We start from the raw sequence: 18,832 nt of genomic DNA, 5'->3' as shown, positions 1-18,832 counted from the left end.
AGGTCCCCAGTTTGCGTCTCGATTCTGGAGAGAGCTTTGTCGTCTACTCAGTATTGAGTTGAATCTCTCTTCGGCATATCATCCCGAGACGAATGGGTTGGTAGAGAGCGCCAACCAGACCTTGGTCACATATTTACGACATTTTGTTTCTGCCAGGCAGGATGACTGGGCATCCTTGCTACCGTGGGCAGAGTTTGCACTTAACAATGCCGTTGCCAACTCCACCGGTCAGACTCCATTCCTCCTAAATTACGGCCAACATCCGCGTGTTCCTGTGCCCATGCCTGTGTCTTCCGCTGACTCCAGGGTGGCAGACTGGGCTGTGGAGGCACGGGACATTTGGGACCGCACGCAGGATGCCATTAGGGCCTCCAAGGAGAGAATGAGGTCTTCCGCCGATGTTCATCAGCGTCCCGCTCCGACCTTTGCTCCTGGCGACTTGGTGTGGCTCGCCGCCCGTAACATCAGGCTGCGTGTTGAGTCCACTAAGTTTGCTCCTCGCTACTTGGGTCCCTTCAAGGTTCTCGAACAGGTTAATCCTGTGGTCTACCGTCTGGCTCTTCCTCCACGCTTGGGTATCACCGACACCTTTCATGTGTCCCTCTTGAAATCCGTATACATGTCTCGGTTTTCCGAGTCATCTGCCGGGACATCGGGTTCGTCTACGGACGACTATGAGGTGAACGCTATTTTGGGGTGCAAGGTAGTACGCGGCAAAAAGTTCTATCTGGTGGATTGGAAGGGTTATGGCCCAGAGGACCGATCATGGGAGCCTGCTGAAAACATTCGGGCTCCGCAGCTCATTGCTGCCTTCGAGCGTAGCGAGGCCCAAGGAGGGGGGGGCCCTAGGAGGGGGGGTAATGTTAGGTCTCGAGTTCCCGCTTCTGCACAGGGGGAATCTTGAGCCGTCTCCGCTGCGGTCTCCCGGAGTCTGCTCAGCGGGGACGTCGGTCCCAGCGTCTTGCTCACTCTGTTCTGAGAGTTACTGCTGCTTCTCCAGTCTCTGCCATTAAAGCCAGTACTGGTCAGCAGCGAGCGGACTTCTCTGGGACTAAGTCCTTGTCTGCGCACACTGAGCATGCCCAGGGCAAGATCTCTCGTTGGAGATCGAGGGTCATGTGCTCAGACTCTGCAGCACATTCCATTGGTCTTCTTGGCAGGTCTTGGAAGGGCAAAGTTTCTGTAGCCACTTCCTGTGCTGCAACTATATAAACTGTGCATGACCGCACGGCCATGCGCTAGTGTACAATTATATTGTGTGTGTGTAGATGGATGTATGTCGAAGGATGAAAGCTCCTAAATATCCCTCCCTAGTGTTGTTGTCTGCTCGCGGATGATGGTAGCTCTCTAGCGCCCGACTAACCATCTGCACGGTACACACTTCTCAGCGTCCTGTGGCTGTGTCCGCCAGTACGGCGCCGTGCGCTTGCCTTGCGCTTTCCATACCCAAGCCTGGGTGGATAGTGGCGACCGTCAGTGCGGCTTCGCACACACTCTTGTGCTCATAGAACATTAATAAGGTTCTTTACACACCTAGTTTTGGTGTTGTGCCAGCAAGGGTCTAATCGGACTTCAATCCCAGTTGGGGTTAAGTTCGCTGACCACTTGCTCGCGCTCTATGTGCGGTACTGCGGTCCTGTGACGCAACAGGATCGCTTTCTTCACACTGGGTGAGGTTAACCCACGTGTGTATACTTTTGAGTACCGTCATATAGTCTGCCATTTACTAGCAGTAGGTTTTACCTGCACGGTGGACCCCGGACTGCGAACGCATCCATATCATCTTTCTTGGTGCGTTCCGCCAGTCCTAACAGTATGGACGTATTATTGTAGAGCAGAATTGTAATTTTATTAGGATACTATTTCTGTGGTACGTGAGCAGTATTATTTTGGCACTATATAACGGTATTATATGGGGGCTTTATGTGCAGCATTATATTCACACTGTATTTGCTTTACAGTGGGGCAAAAAAGTATTTAGTCAGTCAGCAATAGTGCAAGTTCCACCACTTAAAAAGATGAGAGGCGTCTGTAATTTACATCATAGGTAGACCTCAACTATGGGAGACAAACTGAGAAAAAAAAAATCCAGAAAATCACATTGTCTGTTTTTTTAACAATTTATTTGCATATTATAGTGGAAAATAAGTATTTGGTCAGAAACAAAATTTCATCTCAATACTTTGTAATATATCCTTTGTTGGCAATGACAGAGGTCAAACGTTTTCTGTAAGTCTTCACAAGGTTGCCACACACTGTTGTTGGTATGTTGGCCCATTCCTCCATGCAGATCTCCTCTAGAGCAGTGATGTTTTTGGCTTTTCGCTTGGCAACACAGACTTTCAACTCCCTCCAAAGGTTTTCTATAGGGTTGAAATCTGGAGACTGGCTAGGCCACTCCAGGACCTTGAAATGCTTCTTACGAAGCCACTCCTTCGTTGCCCTGGCGGTGTGCTTTGGATCATTGTCATGTTGAAAGACCCAGCCACGTTTCATCTTCAATGCCCTTGCTGATGGAAGGAGGTTTGCACTCAAAATCTCACGATACATGGCCCCATTCATTCTTTCATGTACCCGGATCAGTCGTCCTGGCCCCTTTGCAGAGAAACAGCCCCAAAGCATGATGTTTCCACCACCAAGCTTTACAGTAGGTATGGTGTTTGATGGATGCAACTCAGTATTCTTTTTCCTCCAAACACGACAAGTTGTGTTTCTACCAAACAGTTCCAGTTTGGTTTCATCAGACCATAGGACATTCTCCCAAAACTCCTCTGGATCATCCAAATGCTCTCTAGCAAACTTCAGACGGGCCCGGACATGTACTGGCTTAAACAGTGGGACATGTCTGGCACTGCAGGATCTAAGTCCATGGTGGCGTAGTGTGTTACTTATGGTAGGCCTTGTTACATTGGTCCCAGCTCTCTGCAGTTCATTCACTAGGTCCCCCCGCGTGGTTCTGGGATTTTTGCTCACCGTTCTTGTGATCATTCTGACCCCACGGGGTGGGATTTTGCGTGGAGCCCCAGATCGAGGGAGATTATCAGTGGTCTTGTATGTCTTCAATTTTCTAATTATTGCTCCCACTGTTGATTTCTTCACTCCAAGCTGGTTGGCTATTGCAGATTCAGTCTTCCCAGCCTGGTGCAGGGCTACAATTTTGTTTCTGGTGTCCTTTGACAGCTCTTTGGTCTTCACCATAGTGGAGTTTGGAGTCAGACTGTTTGAGGGTGTGCACAGGTGTCTATTTATACTGATAACAAGTTTAAACAGGTGCCATTACTACAGGTAATGAGTGGAGGAAAGAGGAGACTCTTAAAGAAGAAGTTACAGGTCTGTGAGAGCCAGAAATCTTGATTGTTTTTTTCTGACCAAATACTTATTTTCCACCATAATATGCAAAAAAATGATAAAAAAACAGACAATGTGATTTTCTGGATTTTTTTTTTCTCAGTTTGTCTCCCATAGTTGAGGTCTACCTATGATGTAAATTACAGACGCCTCTCATCTTTTTAAGTGGTGGAACTTGCACTATTGCTGACTGACTAAATACTTTTTTGCCCCACTGTATGTGTTTTTGTATGTTTCTTTATTATATGGTGTTATTACTTGGTCTCCGAAAACCAGCTTTCTTTGGGCATTAAGCATTAGTATTGTATAGATGTATTATTTGTAGGCATTAATATTAAGAAGCAATGTGTATGTCTTACTGTATTTTATACCTAATCCATATGGCAATTTTGTAATATCAAGTTCTGTCTCTAGTGAGATCGTCTACATATCCAGAATCGGAGCTGGAACATTTCAAAGAATGGTATAAATGCAAAGAACTGCGCTTGCATAAGGAGTTCAGCATCACTGATTATGGTAAGAAAATTATTATGGTTGGACTCATGGTGATAAGCCTCCTATAATTCACAATGTTTTGCTCTTTCGAGAAGGGGATGCGCCGTAATAGATGGGTCATTGGTGAAAAGCTGATGGCAGCAGATTGGGTGTAACTACTTTTTTGACGTCTTCCAACATGACAGACGATATCAATCATCTGTGGTAGTCCATGAATTGGGGACTACCAGCAAAGGGTGTAGCAAGTGGACCGCCATATCAGCCCTTAGCCAAGATATAAACTCTATACACAACCCAAGAGCAACCAAGTGGAAAAGAAAACCAACAAATGGTCCTAAACATGGAGCAGCCAACCCTTCTCATGAATTCTAGGCTGCTTGTGAAACTCATCTCTGCAGGGTCTCAAACTCAGTAGTATGGAAGGCGGAACATTGAAGGACGTGCTCACACTTGTGTCATGCCGGCTTTGGACTCTGTTCACACTGGGGAGTCTGTTGTGCAGTTTTAGATCTTCCGGTTGCTCAGCCTTAGTTTGGGCGTCGGTGTTGGTTTGTTCACTGATGTTCAGCTTGGCAGGAGTTAACTTTTTGATTAGTGGTTGAGGCTGCTGGGAACGCCTTCTCCCTTTTAGTATGGTTCAGAACATTCCTGGACACTGACTATAGCATTTGCGTATCTATTGCATACCGGTCCTGTGTTGGAGTAGCTGTTGATACTCAAGTCTTTATTTAGGAGTTTGGTGAAGTATACTTTGTCGTTTGTTCATTTCCATATTGGTATTGTGTTCCCTCTCACGCACATATTGTGTCATCCTGTTGGTTTGCTTTGTGGTGCAGTTTACTTTATTCCCTGTTGCTCTATATCTGTGGTTTCCATTATTGTTCACCTCCTGGGCTGGGGTGGGGGTTGGGGATTTAGCTCAGGGCTGGACAGGATAGAGGGACAGGTTGGTGACTCGGGCCTCCCTACCATCAAGGGTACCCCGAGTTAAGGAAAGATATGACGTCCCCCAGTCTGAGGGGCAGTTCAGGGGCCCAGGTCCCTCATCTCCTGTTTTCCCATTGCTTCCCGTGACAACCTGTGTGCAAATCGGATGCGTGCAATCTGATAAAAAAATCGGATTGCACTCAGACGAATGTTATTTAATGAGATCTGCGTATTTTTTCTCAACTTCATTTGGCAGGATGCGATTTTACTCTGAAATCGGACAATGCGAGAAAAAAAATCGCATGCCATACGGACGATCAGAATGGCCTCCAATTTTAAGGATAAATTATAATTCTGCAGGACAGGAAACTGTAAATGGTCCTGTAAAAAAAAAAGGGACAGCACATGGGTGACAAATGAGAAAAAAATCGCCCCACTGTCCTGGATGAGAATGGGATCGATTTTTTTTATACGCTAGTATGAGCGAGCTCTTACAGCGAGACAATGAGTTTAAGAGAATTTTCTCTGCCTTAAAACGTCTTGAGAATTCTTCGTTACAGACATAATGCCCTGGAATTTACTCTATATGGAATACGTTAGAAGTTAAAAAAAAAAACAGCAGAAATGTAAAAGTTGGAGATTCTTCTATAAAGTTACCGTAATAAAAGGGGGGGCGGAATAAAATTGCAATATACACAAGTTCATAAAAATGTAACACTAATGTTTGTGTGTGGCAAAATGCTAAAAAATAAAAAACAATTATAGCTAAAAATGTGGGATGGTGACAACAACGAAAACAATTCTGGTAGATGAGGAACATGGCGAAAGACAGAGAGAAAGAACAAGCATCAATGAGAGAAAACGAGAACCACTGGCTCCACAACCAATGTAACGCCTAGCTGTTAGTGCACCTAGAAAGAAGACAGGAAAGGTCCAGCTACTGTACATTATGCCACCAGGTGTGACGTTCCCTTGTGAAGGTGTCCATTGACCTCACGACACCGCTCATAAAGGCTACCATGTTGCAGAGCAGAGGCTGGAATGGAGGTCTGTCCTCTTCACTGATGAGTCTTTGGCACAATGGTAGCTGGAGATTGGTTTGGAAACTTTGTCGGCAATCTATAGACCTTCTTAACCATAATCCTAAATGGAGTATTCGGTGGGATTTTTTTTAAACAAAGTCAAAAGTAGACTTTTTACTCTTTGATAGATCCCCTCTTGATTTACATACAGTAAGTACCGGTATTACATACAGTAAGTACCGGTATATACTGTATATTAAAATATTATTGATTATTCTGCTTACTATAACGAGTATTCTTCTCTTTAGCACAGAAATGTTACGGACTTTTCAAACAAGAAGAATTTTTGGCGAAAACTGAGGTTTGTGTTTAAAAAACATAGTCCACCATCCAATAATCTACGGCTTGTTTTCAAAGCTGATGTGGTTTATGCCAAACTTAACCTATTGATAATGTTTCCTTAATGGCAAATGAAGAATCAAAGCTCCACCTAGCTCAGCTTTATGGACTCTCGTGATTTTTACATGGGATCTAAATTGATGTTCTAAGTGAATTTAGGATTTAAAAAGAGGATTCCGGTATCCATGGGACATGCCATAGTTCTTTCAAGGGTGGAGGCCTCAACCTAAGTCTAAGCCCAGGGCAAAAATAAAGCAGAGGTCCATTGTAGAAGTCCATATGGAGCCACGAAAAGAGCCTTCTTGCTTGGCGTGTACTAGAACGTTCCTTTCTCCCTCTTCTGCCCTAGGTTGAGACTAGTAATGAACATCTCCGTTGTATTAATTTATGAGTACCACAGAGGTTAGACCCTCCAGAAATGAAACATAATTGTCAGAATACTCTTTTAACATCTCGTATATTACCATAACTTAGACCGCATAGACAATACTGACTTTCACTCTTGCTTTCTCCACTTCTGTAGGAGAACTTTTCTTCTTGGCATCTTGTGGCTAAGTCTTCCAGTTCTATGGACCTTCGTTATAACGTGAGAATCCTCTACACTGCCCGGCTGGAGATCAGTAATAAAGATGGAGAATATACTTTGAAAGAGATCATCACAGCGTACGTCCTCCCCTAATATTAACCACCCCCTAATTACTGTGTTGGCTTTCTCCTCATTCTTTTTTTCCCACTTTAAAAATTTCTATTTCTATAGTCCTTCATTTTTCATCCTTAATCCCCATCTTCTAGGCTACATATACTCACCTATAATCAACCTCTATAAAAGTCCTACTCATTATCCATTGCTAAATGTTTGTCACACATGCCAAGTGTCCCAAAATGTCCAAAAAAAAACAGAACAACTCCAAAATCAAGACCAAAATCTCCTCGAAGCCTCCTGGAAAGCAGGACTTCCAGGTTTCTTCTGCTTCACCCCAAGAAGTTCTGTCATTAGATGGATCCCTAGCGAACATTTGGGGAGTAGGAAACCAGACATATCGGGGAGTAACCTCTACAAACGCCATGGCTATGGACAGTGCAACTTTATAACTTATGACATAAATCTTCCAAAAGTTGGCATTTTTGTTTTTTGCCAACTTTGTGAATGTTAAACTCTACAGCCATTAGTTCCCACCGACACCAATGTGAGAATGTCCCCATACAAGTCCACATGGCGATGTCAACTCATACTATTGTCATCTCATTTTGTTATATCTCCATCCATAAAACTACAAAAGAAGTGGAAATATCTCAAATTTCGAAGTCTCTTCTTACAAAATGTTCTCTCTACTTTCTTCCCTAGACCTATCGATTCCAATCTCCTAGAGCTGAAGTTTGGCAAGTCAGATCAAGGTATAGTCGAAAAAAAAAAATTCCATATATGAGTAGATATGGATCTGATGGCTGCCGATCCCACCATATATGAGTAGATATGGATCTGATGGCTGCCGATCCCACCATATATGAGTAGATATGGATCCGATGGCTGCCGATCCCATGCTTACACCTCCGAGCCTTTAATTCTTTCATCATTTTCATACTAGATGGCGTTGCGGTCATGAGATTCAAAACTGAGAACGGTTTGCTGCTTTTAGGGGTACGAACTGCAACCGGAAGAACTTTATATCTTGCTTGTGAGTATATAATGGTGAAATAATTTACGGGCTATACATACATATATAGAGATGTTTCCTCATCAAAGGAACCTACACGTTATGATCACGATACAATCCATTATAGGCATACTATTCTGCTGAAATACCGCTGGCCCAGCAGGGAAATCTCCTCCACAGGCTGCCATCTGCCACCACTAGGGGGAGCTAGTGATATATGTATTTGGGAACTGCATACAGATGTACAGAGTGGACTCCCCCTAGTGGTGGGTGCAGGCAGATAACATTTTACCATAGGATTATATGACTCCACTTGTGACGGGGGACGTTGCTGGCAGTATAAATAAAAATCTAAAAATTACAACGTTCGAAAGAAAATTGAGGGACAATCCATTTGATCCCAAGTTGACTGTTGGGAATGCATAACAAATAGAAGCTTTTCTAGCCAATTCTTGATTAAAATATTTTTAAAAAGTTGGCACTCACAATAAATCCAAGCATGATGTAGTTTCTTATGCATTTCAGACTTTTAAAAAGACCTTAATATTTTTTTTTAATTTAAAACACTTTGCTAATGCAAATGTCCACTGTCTAGTGTGCTCTGAAATGAAATCCCTCATCTCGATTAGACCTATATGCTCAAACAGAGGAGCAGGAGCGTCTAGAGAGATTCACTGCCCACCCAGCTCAATTTCTTGTAGCGAGACAAGGACCTGTAATCGGTCTCCACTAGGGTTGAGCGAAACGGGTCGAACATTTTCAAAAGTCGCCGACTTTTGGCTAAGTCGGGGTTTCATGAAACCCGATCCGACCCCTGTGCGGGGTCGGCCATGCGGTACGCGACTTTCGCGCCAAAGTCGCGTTTCAATGACGCGAAAAGCGCCATTTCTCAGCCAATGAAGGTAAACGCAGAGTGTGGGCAGCGTGATGACATAGGTCCTGGTCCCCACCATCTTAGAGAAGGGCATTGCAGTGATTGGCTTGCTGTCTGCGACGTCACAGGGGCTATAAAGGGGCGTTCCCGCCGACCGCCATCTTACTGCTGCTGATCTGAGCTTAGGGAGAGGTTGCTGCCGCTTTGTCAGAAGCAGGGATAGCGTTAGGCAGGGTCCATTAACCACAAAACCGCTTGTGCTGCAGCGATTTGCACTGTCCAACACCACCCTCGGTGTGCAGGGACAGTGGAAGTTTTTTTTTTTTTTTTTTCCCCTCAGCGCTGTAGCTCATTGGGCTGCCCTAGAAGGCTCCCTGATAGCTGCATTGCTGTGTGTACGCCGCTGTGCAAACCAACTGCTTTTTTCAAAGCACAAATCCTCTTGTTCCTTCCTTTCTGCACAGCTATCTTTTTTGTTTGTCCACACTTTTTATTTCATTTGTGCATCAGTCCACTCCTTATTGCTGCCTGCCATACCTGGCTGAGATTACTGCAGGCAGGGAGATAGTAGCTGCCTGCCATACCTGGCTGAGATTACTGCAGGCAGGGAGATAGTAATTGTAGGACATTCCCTGTTTTTTTTTTTTTTTTGGTGGGAGATTAAGATTGGCAATTTGGCATTTCTGCTAGAGTGCCATCCCTGTGTGTGCCATCTCTCTCACATAGTGGGCCATAGAAAGCCTTTTCATTTTTCTGTATTTTTTTTTGTGGGGTGTATAAATTCTCCCTGATAAAAATACAGTGGGAGATTAATATTGGCCTTTGGGCTTGTGTGCCAGTCCTGAGTGTGCCATCTCTCTCACAAATAGTGGGCCATAGAAAGCCTATTTTATTTTTTTTTGGGTTTTATAAATTCTCCCTGAAAAAAAGGGAGATTAATATTGGCCTCTGGGCTTGTGTGCCAGTCCTGAGCGTGCCATCTGTGCCAGCCCTGAGCGTGCCATCTCTCTCACAAATAGTGGGCCATAGAAAGCCTATTTAATTTTTTTTTTGGTTTTATAAATTCTCCCTGAAAAAAAGGGAGATTAATATTGGCCTCTGGGCTTGTGTGCCAGTTGTGAGCGTGCCATCTGTGCCAGTCCTGAGCGTGCCATCTCTCTCACAAATAGTGGGCCATAGAAAGCCTATTTAATTTTTTTTTTGGTTTTATAAATTTTCCCTGAAAAAAGGGAGATTAATATTGGCCTCTGGGCTTGTGTGCCAGTTGTGAGCGTGCCATCTGTGCCAGTCCTGAGCGTGCCATCTCTCTCACAAATAGTGGGCCATAGAAAGCCTATTTAAATATTTTTTTGGTTTTATAAATTCTCCCAGAAAAAAAGGGAGATTAATATTGGCCTCTGGGCTTCTGTGCCAGTCCTGAGCGTGCCATCTGTGCCAGTCCTGAGCGTCCCATCTCTCTCACAAATAGTGGGCCATAGAAAGCCTATTTAATTTTTTTTTTGGTTTTATAAATTTTCCCTGAAAAAAGGGAGATTAATATTGGCCTCTGGGCTTGTGTGCCAGTTGTGAGCGTGCCATCTGTGCCAGTCCTGAGCGTGCCATCTCTCTCACAAATAGTGGGCCATAGAAAGCCTATTTAAATATTTTTTTGGTTTTATAAATTCTCCCAGAAAAAAAGGGAGATTAATATTGGCCTCTGGGCTTCTGTGCCAGTCCTGAGCGTGCCATCTGTGCCAGTCCTGAGCGTCCCATCTCTCTCACAAATAGTGGGCCATAGAAAGCCTATTTAATTTTTTTTTTGGTTTTATAAATTTTCCCTGAAAAAAGGGAGATTAATATTGGCCTCTGGGCTTGTGTGCCAGTTGTGAGCGTGCCATCTGTGCCAGTCCTGAGCGTGCCATCTCTCTCACAAATAGTGGGCCATAGAAAGCCTATTTAAATATTTTTTTGGTTTTATAAATTCTCCCAGAAAAAAAGGGAGATTAATATTGGCCTCTGGGCTTCTGTGCCAGTCCTGAGCGTGCCATCTGTGCCAGTCCTGAGCGTCCCATCTCTCTCACAAATAGTGGGCCATAGAAAGCCTATTTAATTTTTTTTTTGGTTTTATAAATTTTCCCTGAAAAAAGGGAGATTAATATTGGCCTCTGGGCTTGTGTGCCAGTTGTGAGCGTGCCATCTGTGCCAGTCCTGAGCGTGCCATCTCTCTCACAAATAGTGGGCCATAGAAAGCCTATTTAATTTTTTTTTTGGTTTTACAAATTTTCCCTGAAAAAAGGGAGATTAATATTGGCCTCTGGGCTTGTGTGCCAGTTGTGAGCGTGCCATCTGTGCCAGTCCTGAGCGTGCCATCTCTCTCACAAATAGTGGGCCATAGAAAGCCTATTTAAATATTTTTTTGGTTTTATAAATTCTCCCAGAAAAAAAGGGAGATTAATATTGGCCTCTGGGCTTCTGTGCCAGTCCTGAGCGTGCCATCTGTGCCAGTCCTGAGTGTCCCATCTCTCTCACAAATAGTGGGCCATAGAAAGCCTATTTTTTTTTGGGGGGGGGTTTTAGAAATTCTCCCTGGAAAAAAAAAGGGAGATTAATATTGCCCTTTGGGCTTGTGTGCCAGTACTAAGCGTTCCATCTCTCTCTCTCTCTCTTAGTCAGTGGGCCATAGAACGCCTATTTTTGGTTTTATTTGTTTTCTAAATTCTCCCTGAAAAAATCATTTTATTTTATTTGGTTTCTAAATTCTTCCTGATAAAATCATATTTTTTTTATTATTTTTTTTTCTAAAGTCTCCCTGAAAAAAAAAAAAAAAAAACAACCAAAAAAAACAGTGGGAGATTAATATTGGCCTTTCTGCTTGTGTGCCAGTCTTGACTCCTGGGTGTGCCATCTCTCTCTCTCTCTCTCTCTCTCTCTCTCTCTCCAATTGTGGTCCATAGAAAGCCTATATTTTTTTTCCTTGATTTGGGTTCCAAAATCTACCAGAGAAAATAACTCCATCAATCATTGGTAGAAAAATATTGGCCTCTGGGCTTGTGTGCCACTCCTGATTCCTGTGTGCGTCATCTCTCAGTCAGTGGGCCATAGAACGCCTATTTTTGGTTTTATTTGTTTTCTAAATTCTCCCTGAAAAAATCATTTTATTTTATTTGGTTTCTAAATTCTTCCTGATAAAATCATATTTTTTTTATTATTTTTTTTTCTAAAGTCTCCCTGAAAAAAAAAAAAAAAAAAACAACCAAAAAAAACAGTGGGAGATTAATATTGGCCTTTCTGCTTGTGTGCCAGTCTTGACTCCTGGGTGTGCCATCTCTCTCTCTCTCTCTCTCTCTCTCTCTCTCTCCAATTGTGGTCCATAGAAAGCCTATATTTTTTTTCCTTGATTTGGGTTCCAAAATCTACCAGAGAAAATAACTCCATCAATCATTGGTAGAAAAATATTGGCCTCTGGGCTTGTGTGCCACTCCTGATTCCTGTGTGCGTCATCTCTCACTCAGTGGCCCATAGAAAGCATATAGTTTGTTACATTTGTTTTCTAAATTCTCCCTGCAAAAATCAATTTTTTTTTTGGGGGGGGGTTTCTAAAGTGTTCCTGAAAAAAATAAAAATAAAAAAAAAATAATAGTGTGACATTAATATTAACATTTGTGCTTCAGTGACAGTCCTGCGTGTGGGGCATCTCTCTAATTTGCAGCCACCAAAAAAAGAGTGTGTAACATTGGGCCTGATTTTCGCTGTGGTCTCACCAACCTGTAAAGGGGTAGCTAAATCATACTGAAGTTATAGCTCACCGTGTAAGTTGTGTGACTGCAACAAATAACGTTAGTTTGGTTACGTTTTTAAAACAATGAGGAAGTCTAGTGGAAGAGGTCGTGGCCGGGGGCGTTCATTGTCAGCTGGTAATGAGGGTAGTGGTAGTGGTGGAGCATCAGGTGGTCGTGGGGAAAAAAATATTGCACCTAAGTCTGGAGCTGTGGAGCCAGGTTCGTCGTCCGGCTACACAAGGCCTCGAACGCTCCCTTTTCTGGGATTAGGAAAACCGCTTTTAAAGCCGGAGCAGCAAGAGCAAGTTTTGGCTTATCTTGCTGACTCAGCCTCTAGCTCTTTTGCCTCCTCTCGTGAAACTGGTAAAAGTAAAAGCAGCGCGTCGTTAGTGGATGTTCACGGTCAGGGACAAGTCACTTCCTTGTCCTCTTCAGCAAAAACAACAACAGAGAAGAATGCAGCAGGCGACACAACGGGTTACTCCATGGAGCTCTTTACACATACCGTCCCTGGCTTAGAAAGTGAAGCAGTTAACAGTCCATGCCCATTACAAATTGAATCTGACATGGAGTGCACTGACGCACAGCCACAGCCAGACTACTATGCTGGTCCTTTGACTCAGACCACAACATTGCCCTCGCAGGGTGCTGATCAAGAATCAGACCCTGATGAGACTATGTTGCCCCATCACGAACGCTATACCACCGAACGACACGGTGACACAGACGAAGTTGCGCAGGAGGTACAAGAAGAGTTATTAGATGACCCAGTTCTTGACCCCGATTGGCAGCCATTGGGGGAACAGGGTGCAGGCGGCAGCAGTTCTGAAGCAGAGGAGGAGGAGGGGCCGCAGCAGGCATCAACATCGCCACAGGTTCCATCTGCCGGGCCCGTATCTTGCCCAAAACGCGTGGCAAAGCCAAAACCTGGTGGAGGACAGCGTGGCCATCCGGTTAAAGCTCAGTCTGCAATGCCTGAAAAGGTATCCGATGCTAGAAAGAGTGCAGTCTGGCATTTTTTTAAACAACATCCAATTGATCAGCGCAAAGTCATCTGTCAAAAATGTTCTACTTCCTTAAGCAGAGGTCAGAATCTGAAAAGTCTCAATACTAGTTGCATGCATAGACATTTAACCACCATGCATTTGAAAGCTTGGACTAACTACCAAACGTCCCTTAAGGTTGTTGCACCCTCGGCCAATGAAGCTAGTCATCAACGCAACATCCCTTCCGGCAGTGTAGGACCACCATTTAGCGCACCACCTGCTGTATCTGTGCAGGTATCTTTGCCAGGCCAAAGCAGTCAGGGTCAGGGAATCACCAGTTTCGTAGTAGGAAACACTGCATCTAGGGCACCGGCGGCAACAATACCATCTCCCACCGTCTCTCAGTCTGCCATGTCCACCGGCACCCCCGCTAGTTCCACGATCTCCATCTCTCCAGTCCAGCTCACCCTACATGAGACTATGGTTAGAAAAAGGAAGTACTTAGCCTCGCATCCGCGTACACAGGGTTTGAACGCCCACATAGCTAGACTAATCTCGTTAGAGATGATGCCCTACCGGTTAGTTGAAAGCGAAGCTTTCAAAGACCTGATGGACTACGCTGTACCACGCTACGAGCTACCCAGTCGACACTTTTTTTCCAGAAAAGCCATCCCAGCCCTCCACCAGCATGTTAAAGAGCGCATCGTCCATGCACTCAGGCAATCTGTGAGCACAAAGGTGCACCTGACAACAAATGCATGGACCAGTAGGCATGGCCAGGGACGTTACGTGTCCATCACGGCACACTGGGTAAATGTGGTGGATTCAGGGTCCACAGGGGACAGCAAGTTTGGGACAGTTCTGCCTAGCCCACGGTCTAGTAAACAGTTGTCTGTAGCCGTTCGCACCCCCTCCTCCTCCTCCTCCTCCTCGTCCTCCTGCAGAAGCAAGAGCTCGTCCACAGACCGCAGTCGCACAAACACTCCATCCACACCTGCCACTGTTGCACACCAGGTCTCCCATTATGGGGCAGCTACTGGCATACGTCAGCAGGCTGTATTGGCTATGAAGTGTTTGGGCGACAATAGACACACCGCGGAAGTTCTGTCCGAGTTCTTGCAGCAAGAAACGCAGTCGTGGCTGGGCACTGTAGATCTTGAGGCAGGCAAGGTAGTGAGTGATAACGGAAGGAATTTCATGGCTGCCATCTCCCTTTCCCAACTGAAACACATTCCTTGCCTGGCTCACACCTTAAACCTGGTGGTGCAGTGCTTCCTGAAAAGTTATCCGGGGTTATCCGACCTGCTCCTCAAAGTGCGTGGACTTTGCGCACATATCCGCCGTTCGCCTGTACACTCCAGCCGTATGCAGACCTATCAGCGTTCTTTGAACCTTCCCCAGCATCGCCTAATCATAGACGTTGCAACAAGGTGGAACTCAACACTGCACATGCTTCAGAGACTGTGCGAACAGAGGCGGGCTGTTATGTTTTTGTGGGAGGATACACATACACGGGCAGGCAGTAGGATGGCAGACATGGAGTTGTCAGGTGTGCAGTGGTCGAAGATTCAAGACATGTGTCAAGTCCTTCAGTGTTTTGAGGAATGCACACGGCTGGTTAGTGCAGACAACGCCATAATAAGCATGAGCATCCCCCTAATGCGTCTGCTGATGCAAAGTTTGACGCACATAAAGGATCAGGCGTCTGCACCAGAGGAAGAGGAAAGCCTTGATGACAGTCAGCGATTGTCTGGTCAGGGCAGTGTACATGACGAGGTACCGGGCGAAGAGGAGGTGGAGGATGAGGAGGATGATGGGGATGAGTATATTTTTAATGAGGAAGCTTTCCCGGGGGCACGGGAAATTGGTGGCGTGGCAAGGCCGGGTTCTGGTTTTTTGAGGGACACAAGTGACGTAGATTTGCCTGCAACTGCCCCTCAACCAAGCACAACCGCAGATTTGACAACGGGAACTTTGGCCCACATGGCGGATTATGCCTTGCGTATCCTCAAAAGGGACACACGCATTACAAAAATGATGAACGATGACGATTACTGGTTGGCCTGCCTCCTTGATCCTCGCTATAAAGGCAAATTGCAAAATATTATGCCACATGAGAACTTGGAACTAATATTAGCAACAAAACAATCAACTCTTGTTGACCGTTTGCTTCTGGCATTCCCTGCACACAGCGCCCGTGATCGTTCTCACACGAGCTCCAGGGGCCAGCAGACCAGAGGTGTTAGAGGGGCAGAAATCAGAAGTGGCGTTGGCCAGAGGGGTTTTCTGACCAGGTTGTGGAGTGATTTTTCTATGACCGCAGACAGGACAGGTACTGCAGCATCAATTCAAAGTGACAGGAGACAACATTTGTCCAGTATGGTTACAAACTATTTTTCATCCCTTATCGACGTTCTCCCTCAACCGTCATTCCCATTTGATTACTGGGCATCCAAATTAGACACCTGGCCAGAATTGGCAGAATATGCATTGCAGGAGCTTGCTTGCCCGGCAGCTAGTGTCCTATCAGAAAGAGTATTCAGTGCTGCAGGTTCAATACTAACAGAAAAAAGGACTCGTCTGGCTACCCAAAATGTAGATGATCTAACCTTCATTAAAATGAACCACAACTGGATTTCAAAATCTTTTGCCCCACCCTGCCCGGCTGACACCTAGCTTTCCTATGAAAAGGTCTTGCCTGTGGACTATTCTGAATGACTTTTCCAATCTCGTAATTTTCTTCACCTGATTGTCCAGCATACGACATGTTTCCACCTCACGAAATGGCCAAACTCCCCACACGGGGCCGTGCTATCGCCACTTTGCGCTTGGACCCTTGAGAGTGCTGTTTGTCTGAAGAGGTGGGTGTGGCCGCTTTTGGTCGACGGCACTGCCACTGGGTCCCTCATAGTACAATAAAGTGTCTCTGGCGGTGGTGGTGCGCACCCAACGTCAGACACACCGTTGTAATATGAGGGGCCCTGTGCCTGTACCGCCGGCCACAAGCCAGTTCCCCCCCCCCCCAGCTCAAACAGTGCTCTACCACTAGCAAAATTATCTCTCACAGCTTCACCAATGTGTAGTCTAGGCGCTGACATCCTTCAATGCCTGGCACTGACAATACCATTGTTTTGACATTTTTGTTATGTTAGGCCTTCGAAGCCTGTCTGCGGTCCCTTCTTTCTACAACTACTACACTGACCAGGCCACTGCTGGCCGTGTTACCCTGGAACCAATTTAAAAGTGCCTACAGTCAGCCCAATTTTGTTATGTTAGGCCTTCGAAGACTGTCTGCCGTCACTCCTTCCACTAGACTTCCACTGACCATACACTGCTGCCCATGTACCCCTGGAACCAATTTAAAATTGCCTACAGCCAGCCCAATTTTTTTATTTTAGGCCTTCGATGCCTGTCTGCGGTCCATTCTTTCAACTACTACTACACTGACCAGGGCACTGCTGCCCAAGTACCCCTGGAACCAATTTAAAATTGACTACAGCCATGTGTTAATATTTTAGGCCTTCGATGCCTGTCTGCGGTCACTCCTTCCACTTGGCCTCCACTGACCACACCACTGCTGCCCGTGTACCCCTGGAACCAATTTAAAATTGCCTACAGCCAGCCCAATTTTTTTATTTTAGGCCTTCGATGCCTGTCTGCGGTCCATTCTTTCAACTACTACTACACTGACCAGGGCACTGCTGCCCGTGTACCCCTGGAACCAATTTAAAATTGCCTACAGCCATGTGTTATTATTTTAGGCCTTCGATGCCTGTCTGCGGTCACTCCTTCCACTAGGCCTCCACTGACCACACCACTGCTGCCCGTGTACCCCTGGAACCAATTTAAAATTGCCTACAGCCAGCCCAATTTTTTTATTTTAGGCCTTCGATGCCTGTCTGCGGTCCATTCTTTCAACTACTACTACACTGACCAGGGCACTGCTGCCCGTGTACCCCTGGAACCAATTTAAAATTGCCTACAGCCATGTGTTATTATTTTAGGCCTTCGATGCCTGTCTGTGGTCCCTCCTTCCACTAGGCCTCCACTGACCTGTCTACTGCGGCCCGTGTACCCCTTGAACCAACCTAATAAAATATTTAAAAAATTAATTTGATTATAAAAAATAAGATCGTGTTGAGATCTCAAATGCAGACATTTTAACAATCAAAACAAACACACAACAAATATCTGGAACTGTACTACAAAGGTCCAACAGCTACAATTTCTTTCTCCTGCAAGAAGTTAACTGAAAGTTTTTTGGAGTTGTTAACACAGATATGGCATCCACCGAGTGTTGTCCTGTCGCGTCTCCTTTAAATTATTTCCAATAAGATGTTAAACTATTAATTTAATAAAATCAATAATTAAAAAAATAATTGAGTAAGTCAAAAGCACATTGCAAATAAACATTAATTACAAATCAAGAAGCATGGTGCGTCCGAGGGTGAGTAGATACCGAATAAGAATATAATCACCCTCGGACGCGCAATGCTTATTTACAACAGCCTTCCTTCCTAAGAATCAGCCCTTCCGTGGTGTAGAGAGAGGTTGTGTTACACTCCAAGGTGTTCCCCAGGTTGCCTTTCCTGAGCTTCGATCTTCCGGCTCTCGTTTAGTAGCTGTTGGAAACTACGCTGCATTAGGCCTACTAATTGTGTATGGGGTGTAGAGACAGGTTGTGTTACACTCCAAGGTTTTCACCAGGTTGCCTTTCCTGAGCTTCGATCTTCATGCTCTCGTTTAGTAGGTGTCGGAAAGTAGGCTGCATTAGGCCTACAAATTGGGTATGGGGTGGAGAGAGATGGTGTGTTACACTCCAAGGTGTTCCCCAGGTTTCCTTGCCATTGCTTCGGTCTTCCGACTCTCGTTTAGTAGTTGTAGAAAAGTACACTGCATTAGGCCTAAAAAATGGGTATGGGGTGGAGAGAGATGGTGTGTTACACTCCAAGGTGTTCCCCAGGTTGCCTTTCCTGAGCTTCGATCTTCATGCTCTCGTTTAGTAGGTGTCGGAAAGTAGGCTGCATTAGGCCTACAAATTGGGTATGGGGTGGAGAGAGATGGTGTGTTACACTCCAAGGTGTTCCCCAGGTTTCCTTGCCATTGCTTCGGTCTTCCGACTCTCGTTTAGTAGTTGTAGAAAAGTACACAGCATTAGGCCTACAAAATGGGTATGGGGTGGAGAGAGATGGTGTGTTACACTCCAAGGTGTTCCCCAGGTTGCCTTTCCTGAGCTTCTATCTTCAGGCTCTCATTAAATTGTGGTTAAATGGAACAACTGCATTTGGCGTACTAGTTGGTTTGGGGCCTACTATCGGTGTCTGCCACTCCTTGCTGTTCTCCTGGTTTCCTGTCCTGAAATTCCATT

The 18,832-nt window shown here is 45.2% G+C and overlaps 1 protein-coding gene across 1 annotated transcript in view; it reads left to right on the top strand.

Annotated features, from left to right (window-relative positions):
- The window catches only part of LOC138667130 (uncharacterized), a 95,502-nt gene that overhangs the window by 13,946 nt on the left and 62,724 nt on the right, over positions 1-18,832 (top strand). The window contains exons 5-9 of the mRNA XM_069755439.1: positions 3,763-3,864; positions 6,101-6,153; positions 6,715-6,854; positions 7,537-7,586; positions 7,778-7,867. Of these exons, the coding sequence (XP_069611540.1) occupies positions 3,763-3,864; positions 6,101-6,153; positions 6,715-6,854; positions 7,537-7,586; positions 7,778-7,867 (435 nt within the window). The remainder of the gene's footprint in view (positions 1-3,762; positions 3,865-6,100; positions 6,154-6,714; positions 6,855-7,536; positions 7,587-7,777; positions 7,868-18,832) is intronic.

This window comes from Ranitomeya imitator, chromosome 2, assembly GCF_032444005.1.
Source record: "Ranitomeya imitator isolate aRanImi1 chromosome 2, aRanImi1.pri, whole genome shotgun sequence".
Lineage (NCBI taxonomy): Eukaryota > Metazoa > Chordata > Amphibia > Anura > Dendrobatidae > Ranitomeya > Ranitomeya imitator.
The sequence above is the reverse complement of the archived record's forward strand: the minus strand, read 5'-3'. Positions and strand labels throughout refer to the sequence as shown.